The sequence below is a fragment of the Osmerus eperlanus genome, chromosome 2 (assembly GCF_963692335.1).
Source record: "Osmerus eperlanus chromosome 2, fOsmEpe2.1, whole genome shotgun sequence".
In the NCBI taxonomy this organism is placed as follows: domain Eukaryota; kingdom Metazoa; phylum Chordata; class Actinopteri; order Osmeriformes; family Osmeridae; genus Osmerus; species Osmerus eperlanus.
The window spans coordinates 3,221,840-3,230,530 of NC_085019.1; the positions used below are offsets into that span (position 1 = coordinate 3,221,840).

At 48.2% G+C, this 8,691-nt stretch overlaps 1 protein-coding gene across 1 annotated transcript in view; it reads right to left on the reverse strand.

Annotated features, from left to right (window-relative positions):
* Positions 1-7,513: 7,513 nt before the first annotated feature.
* The window catches only part of LOC134034178 (C-type mannose receptor 2-like), an 11,399-nt gene continuing 10,221 nt past the window's right edge, over positions 7,514-8,691 (reverse strand). Inside the window, exon 8 of the mRNA XM_062478566.1 lies at positions 7,514-7,570. Coding sequence (XP_062334550.1) covers positions 7,514-7,570 — 57 coding nt within the window. The remainder of the gene's footprint in view (positions 7,571-8,691) is intronic.

Consider the following 8,691-nt stretch of genomic DNA (forward strand, 5'->3'; position numbering starts at 1 on the left):
GCAAGAAATCATTAGAGTCAGTGTGGTCCCTTGACCTTGTTGAAGAGGCCAACAGCAGAAGGGAAGAAACTGTTTTTGTGGCGTGAGGTATTGGTCCTGATGGACCGCAGCCTTCTGCCGGAGGGGAGACAGCAGCATGGGCACTGGTCCTGTGGTGCCCCTGTAGTTCAGACTGACACTAAGAGGATTAGTCCTGCAGTGTGTGTGTGTGTGTGTGTGTGTGCGCTAACCAGGAGAGGGTTGGGTAGTGTCACTGTTTGTGGCATTGGCCTGCATTTACATTTAGTCATTTAGCAGACACTTCTCCAGAGTGTCTTACAGTAAGTACAGGGACATTCCCCCCGAGGCAAGTAAGGTGAAGTGCCTTGCCCAAGGACACAACGCCAGGAATCGAACCAACAACCTTCTGATTAATAGCCCAACTCCCTAACCGCTCAGCCATCTGACCCCTTCAACATTTGCACTCATCGAATCATCCATTCATCCATGCATACGCAAACAACCCCAGCACAGACACTGACGGGCATCTCACACAGACGGAGATCATATATTGCCTTCAAAGCCTTTCGAAAGTCAACTTGCCTTTCGCTTTATCTTTTACGATCTCCACCCACTCAGACATGTTCCAGGCCTGAGACAGGGAGCTGAATTACCGCAGAATGTCTCGCCTCTATTTCAGCAATCTGATCAGTCATTTGCCCTTTACAGCAAAGCAGCCATGAGGGATCAGAATCCCCTTGGTGGGTTCTCCGCTTCTGCATACTTGACTTACTTTCCTCCAGCCGTCACAGGGAGAAGGCTCAGGCAGAGATAACTGAACAGAGCTGACATCATACTCATACACTGATGTACACACATACACATACATGATCTAACTCTGGTTCATGGGACTATTGGATGGATATGATCCAATCCATACCAATCCCATCCATGACTATGTTTCTGTTAAAGGAAGTGCTGGGCGAAATGAGGATTGGAGAAAGCCTGGAGGGGCATTCTAACTGTCAAAGGACCATAGAGTAGCTCTGCAAATTGCATGAAGTCATGAGATGGTTTGTAATGAAGAGCAGTGTGTGTCATCTTGACCAGCAAACACACACACGCACACACACTGTATATGCACAACGTGTACATACACTTTCAAACTGACTCAAACATGAAACCCAATTCATGCAAGATAAGGGCAGATATTTCACTCTACAGTTTGTAGAATGCCACTGCACAGGAATATTAATCGAGACACCTTTCCTTTGCTTTTAGGTCCAACTTTGGTTGTGTGGCTCACAAAGAGCAGACAGACCTGACCAACTCCCTGAGGAGGTGTCATGGTGAAAACACAGACTGTGGATATTAATTAGCCCCCACTTTATCCCACTATGGGATACATTTTTGCTAATTAAAATGTGTGTGTACTGTTTATGTATTGATAGATGCAATGTACACACCTGACTCAGTGTTGAAACTCATCCGAAGCAGAATCTTCTCGTAATCTCCATCAGAGGAAGATTGACCGATATGGTTATTGATATTCTGGAGGGTAGGTATTATATTTCCATCTGTTTACACGAGGATGCACACATGTTTCTCTAAGGGATTAAGGGGAGTATAAATTATCTTTGTGATTGGGATGTGTGTGTGTGTGTGTGTGTGTGTGTGTGTGTGTGTGTGTGGCGTGGGGAGGTGTGGTGAGGCCTGAGGGGGTGAAGGGAGAATATTCAATACCTAATCTGTCATACTGTCACACTCTGGGGAGTAATTTATTCAAGTTTATAATTAACTTTTAATGGGATGTGTCGTATTGTACATCTGATGTAAATAAAACCTGGTCTGATTGGTATTTAATTATCTACAGGTAGTTTTATATCCAATTAAAAAAAAAAACATGTTAAAACAACTCCCTAGGAATTTGATTGAATGACTGTTGACTACATGATCTCAGGCTGAATAGCTTCCGATCACTTATCCCAGTCGGGGTTTGTGTCTGTAGAGGTTTATGATTGGTGTGTTCGCAGTCTTAACCCTCGTGCTGCCTTCGGGTCACATGACCCAAAGGTTCATAACGAACCATCGTTGTGTTTACCCAATTTTACCCAATACAAAAACAAATTAAAATAATTTTCTTTTAACCTTCGCAATGTGGGGGGTCTGAGACAGCCCAACGGTTAAAAGAAAAGGCTTCACTTTGTCTTTGTATGCGGTAAATCTGTCGCAATACGACGGTGGGTCACAATGACTGATGGGTCAGAATGACCCGAAGATAACACAAGGGTTAACAGAGATGGTCCTTCCCATGCTGCAGGGCTCAATGGGAGCTAATTATAGCGTAATTAAACCCTGTCTGCTCTTTCAGTCGTACAGGGTAGTTTTGTCTGACTAGTCTGCTGTGGTGCTCTCTGTCATCATACCTCGTCCATCTCTCTGCCACCCTCGTCCCTAACCCGCTCCCCCACCCCACCCCTCCCCGCTCCCCAACCCCTCCCTGCTCCCTCCCACTCTCTGCCTGTCAGCAGGGTGCGTCAATCGCCACGCAGGTGAATCAACCTGTCCGCACCTGACACATCAGGAAACATGATCACCACGATGAGCAGCAGCACCTCAAACCATAAGGAGAAATGTTTTTCAACGGACATGAAAGGGTCAACAGTATCATTTCACAAGGCTGTGAAATGAGGAAGAAATGATGCCTACAATTCCTAACATTCTCCCACCCTAATGAACTACATCAGTTGAGCCTTAGCCCTGAGCTCAGAGACTGTTTCCACAGAGACGCTGACGTCACACTAACCTACAAGTGAATGTTCCAGAATGTTAATGAACCCAGCTGAACTGTCTGGTGAGGGGACTGAGTCACGCACACACACACACGCATGCATGGTCGCACACACCAAAGCAACTTGTGGAGTGACAGCTGGATTTTTCACATGGCTTTTATGTGCCCCCACAAGCTTTTGTTTTGGTTTCTGTAACCAGTGCTCAGCAAAACAACAGCAACAACAAGCTCCCTGGCAGCATATGGAGGTGTGGCTCGGTACCGACTCGACTACTCTACCCTACCCGTCTTTTTTATTTTAGCCGAGGCGATCCCAAAAGGCGACGTGAAAAATACTGCAGACTACTGATTGGTCAGAGAGAGACACGACATGGGACACACAAACCTGCCATTTTAAAACAGCCAAGTTATTTTATAGCGGGCTACGCAAAAAAAACACAAGATTAAATAAACACATTTTTTAGATTGTTTTAGGGCTGAGCTGCCCCTTTAAGCCTCTATCTGTTGCATCTACCCATTTCCATGAACACACTCAGACATCCTGATCCAATCTAACAGACTGTTAGCTGGTGAAAGTCCTAAGTAGAGCGAGAGATGTGGTGGAGGCAGGGAGAGGGGGAGTTCAGCGGTACGGAAGAAGCCACTGAGTTGGGTCTAATCAGAGCAATGAAGCGGTGAACACACACTCCCCGGCACCATGCCGGACCTGGAGAGTGTCCTCCCTCCTGCCCGCTCTCCCGCTCTCCTAGCCCACGTCTCCTCTCCCCTCTCCTCTTACCTCTCCTCCCCTTTCCTCCGCTCTTGTGCTCGTCTGGTCAGCTGACCCTGCGTCGGGAAATGTCCCTCCGGTTGTTCTTATCTCACTGCTGTCGTTCAGAGGCTACTTCTTTCACGGTGGGGAAGTCTTCAAACTCAGAGGGACTTAACTCCAACTTCATGATGCACGAAGAAGGTTCCAAATATGCCTTGTGTGTGTGTGCGTGTGTGTGTGTGTGTGTGTAACTGTGTGTAACTGTGTGTGGAACTCTGCATGCGATTGTGTGTGTGTGTATGTATGTATGTTGGCTATAGTGACACTGTGTGTATAGTTGGTTGGAGGGTGTTGGCAGAAATCCAATTCCAGCTGAGTCGTGCTAGCCAGTTATGGACGGCACATCGCTACCCTGACGCTGGTTTCTAAGACATAGAGGCCAGAACAACAAACAGAAGGGGAACGTTGGCATACAGGCGGCAGGCTCTCACTGCTATCAGAAGTCTTACTTCTAACTGTAAGATGAGTTGTGTGCATTTTTGGAAACGTGTACTCAAGACACCCAGATTACACTACAAACACACGTGCACACACACACATGCACACACACCAACATACACACACATGCACACACACCAACATACACACACATGCACACACACCAACATACACACACATGCACACACACCAACATACACACACATGCACACACACCAACATACACACACATGCACACACACCAACATACACACACATGCACACACACCAACATACACACACATGCACACACACCAACATACACACACATGCACACACACCAACATACACACACATGCACACACACCAACATACACACACATGCACACACACCAACATACACACACATGCACACACACCAACATACACACACATGCACACACACCAACATACACACACATGCACACACACCAACATACACACACATGCACACACACTAACATACACACACATGCACACACACCAACATACACACACATGCACACACACCAACATACACACACATGCACACACACCAACATACACACACATGCACACACACCAACATACACACACATGCACACACACTAACATACACACACATGCACACACACCAACATACACACACATGCACACACACCAACATACACACACATACACACACAGAGGCATTCATTAATGACAGGGCTTATTCTTTATAGATATTCATAGAGTTGTGCTCTGATAAGACAAACCAATTTGGCATCATTAATTCATGCACAAAATGTCAACAAACAATCTGCTAAGAAGCAACAAGGCTCTCTGCTAATTATTCCATTCCATTCTGGTAGACTTGATATTGGCTGTGGGAGTTGTTCTCTAAGTCTTTCTGTTAGTGAGGTGTTAGTTGCTGAGCGTGGGAAGCATGATAGATGATCGCTATTATTTATGGGGTCTTGATAGTGTGATTTGATCGGTTGAGTTAGAAGGTATGCAAACTTAGGAGACGATGGTCTGATATGTGGGGGGTCGTGGTGGGGGTGGGGGTCGTGGTGGGGGTGGGAGGGAGGGGCAGGGTGGAGGTGGAGGTGGGGCGGGGGGTCGTGGTGGGGGTGGAGGTGGGGGGGGACGTGCTGGTTTATGCTTTTAGGCCCAGCTCCAGAGTTTGTGTCTGGGTGGCCGTAACTCTGGTAGATTTATCATTTCTGTTGAACAGGATGTGGGCCATCAGTTACAGCTTTCTCTGTCATCTGGAGGTGGACATCGGAACACCTGAACCATCCTGGTTTTCTAACATAAAGTCTTGGTTTTGTCTATAGGGGTGCTGTTCTGATTGCAGGTAGGTAACATGATCTCACTGACAGAGCCCAGTCAGAAACTGGAAACTGAAACAGACTTAGCATGTGCCTGTCAAGGAAAACGAAAGTCTTAAAAAATTGATGAGTCATTTAAAACCTACAAATTCAGCAGATAGACACGCATGTATGTTTAGGGCTTGTGTCTACAGGGGTCTGTCTCTCTCTCTCACTCTCTCTCTCTCTCTCTCTCTCTCTCTGTCTCTCTCTCTCTCTCTCTGCCCTCTCTCTACAACCCATTACCTCTTTTTCATCACTCCTTAATTCAGCCTATCTCTCTCACTACTCCTTTTCTTATTAAGACAATGACACATGCTTAGGATTCTAAATTGACATTTATGAGTAAGGACATATTCATGTGGCGTTGCCAGGGAAATTAGCCATGGTTTCAGACTTTTAATTATGTGTGTGTAGGTGTGTGAGTGAGAGAGAGAGAGAGAGAGAGAGAGAGAGAGAGAGAGAGAGAGAGAGAGAGAGAGAGAGAGAGAGAGAGAGAGAGAGAGAGAGAGAGAGAGAGAGAGAGAGAGAGAGGAGGGTGGGGGATGGTGTGTATGAGCGTGTGTGGGAGGGGGTGGGTTGGAAGAGTCCTTCCTGTCTGCGCTGCGATCTGCATTTTGAACACACCCTCTGAGTGCTGATGAAAGGTTGATCTCAGACCCATGGAGTTGTGTGAAGACCATCCAAGGGCATCTGTGAGGAAGGGATGTGCAGGAGACAAAACACCAAGGGCAATCCAGCTCACGCTTTTCAAGTGTCAGAATCAGCAATAAGATGATGGAATCTGTCGTGGGAGATAAACACACACACACACACCACCTACCCTAATTATTTACAGAGGTGAGTGATGGACACAGTGCTGAGCTGTGTCGCTGACGCAGGGAGTCCTCCTGCCATCTGCTCAAGGACCAATCCTCACCTGCCCCAAAGCACGCACACATACACACACACACATACAATCACGTGCTGAAACACGTTTCCGAATGCAAGGCGGCTCACTGGATCCTCTGTGGAGGTCACAACAGAGGCCGAGCCGCCTCCTCTCTCACCTCGTTACACACATGTTAGGGCCCCAACGTCATTGCAACACGTGATCACACAGTCCCTTTCATCTCTGGCATTCCGTGCTCTCTCTGTCCCGCAGAACATACTTAGGTTTGCTTTCTCTAAGGGTCAAAGGTCAGAGGTTGAGGGTCATTGTTTTCACCGAACAATGCGTGGGTCAGCCTGTCGTATGCCTTTCAGCGCTACGTCATGTCTGACGGAAGAGTCACGCGGCCCAGAGGGAGAGGTAGGGAAGGGTGCAGCGCCCATGGAAAAGCTTTCAGCTCATTTGCTGCTCATTATTTGCTGCTAAGGACATGAGGAGGGGGGGGGGGGAGGGTTTAAACTTCATTATGAAGTTGTGTTGTATTTGTATTCTAAGAACATAGAAAACACCTTTTCCCTAGTGATTATTAGATGAGAATGAAATCAAATTAACAGTCAAACAGAGGCAGCCAGACCACCCCCAACAGCAGCCTTTTAAACCATCTGGCAGCCGTACAACACATATCTCCTCAGAGGGCCTGGATCTCAGTCTCCCTATAATGGCAACCAAAACAGAGTAGAACCACAAACTTCAAAGCTGCTGGCACACACTCTCTCACACACACACACACACGCACACTGTGTGAAGTCAGACTGTCTAAACCATCTCCGGTCCTGTGACACTAGGCCAGGTGCACCATGACTAGCTAGTTGGCAGTGCCCTCCGGTTGTCGCTCCTGTCCGTCTTGAACTGCGGCCAATCACAGACTCTCCCTCCTTTGAGGACCCGCATCAGGAGACCAGGCAGCCTCCCAGATTGGCTGAGCACCTGCTGCTTTGCAATATGCCCACCCGCTCCCCATAGCGTCACGACAGGCCTCTCATTCACAGTCCTCCGAAAGGTTCCCTTCTCCCCCTCCGTCTCTCCCCCCACCAGGTGGGACCAAACACATGGCCGCTGTGGCGTGACCAGGATGGGCCAGCGTTCCCCGGTCAGCTCTGTGGCGTGACCAGGATGGGCCAGCGTTCCCCTGTCAGCTCTGTGGCGTGACCAGGATGGGCCAGCGTTCCCCGGTCAGCTCTGTGGCGTGACCAGGATGGGCCAGCGTTCCCCTGTCAGCTCTGTGGCGTGACCAGGATGGGCCAGCGTTCCCCGGTCAGCTCTGTGGCGTCCTGGGAGACGAGCAGCCATCACACAGAGGAACAGCCAGATAAAACGTCCTCCGACAGCGCAGACGGGAACACAACACCCCACTCAGCAGCCAGACAACGCCGACAATATGAGGTAGGGAAAACACAGGCCAGACTTCACATCAGACCAGACTGTTCAACAACAAAGCCCTGGGTGTTTTTAAAAAAAATAGTCAAAATGCTCCACGGCCAAGAAATCTACTCTGCATTCAGTGGAGCGAGCCGAGGATGGGAGGACGAGGACGAGGACGAGAGGTCAGACGAGGCACAGTCTATCGCTTGTTTTCATTTATTTTCTCGAAAAAAGATCATGATGAGCAATGAGAGTCAATATGTCCCCCCGTGCCTTCCTGCAGATAGCTATCTAAGCCAGGTGAGAGAACCAGCGGCCAACGCTGATCCGGCAGGAGCAGCTGATGAAGCCGCAGCGCTTCCCCAGTGATGGAAGACACACTGGGGAAATCAAGCCAATCACTCCTCCTCACACCTCCGCACAGCTCTCCACCTCCAGCCCTCTCCTGCTCTGAATTACCCGCCTCCTCTCCGCTCTCTGTGAGCCTCCTCCTTGGCTGGTCTTCTCCAGACCCTCACAGCAGAGCAGTGAGGGCAATCTCAGCCAGCCTTAAACTAATTCAACAGACAGTCTAAAGCTCTCCACTGTCACTAAGCCCCAATTGGAACACTTGAACTGGAAATTACATTTTCACAGCTCGCAAACACAGAATTAATGTCTATTTCGTCGTGTTTGAGGGAGAGAGAAGGAGAGAAAACACAAAATGGATCTTAAACCAACCAAGCATATTTGTCTCACCTAAATGTAATGCTGGCTTTATGTTTTTTGACTGTTGCAATTTAAATTCAGAGCAGAAATAAAACCCTCTTGTTTCATTAGGCACTTCTCTCTCATCTCTGCAGCTTCCAGCCCCTCTCCTTGGATGAGGTGGTGTTACAGGGGGTTGGAGAGGAATTGAGATCATAGCGTCATAGCGATTGTAACAGGATTGTCTGTGTCTGTAAATAACATGAGAGATTTCAAACACCTGCGTCTCAGCTCATGAGAAAGAGATGGGATTGGGATGAAGGGAAGGAGAGAAGGAAAATAA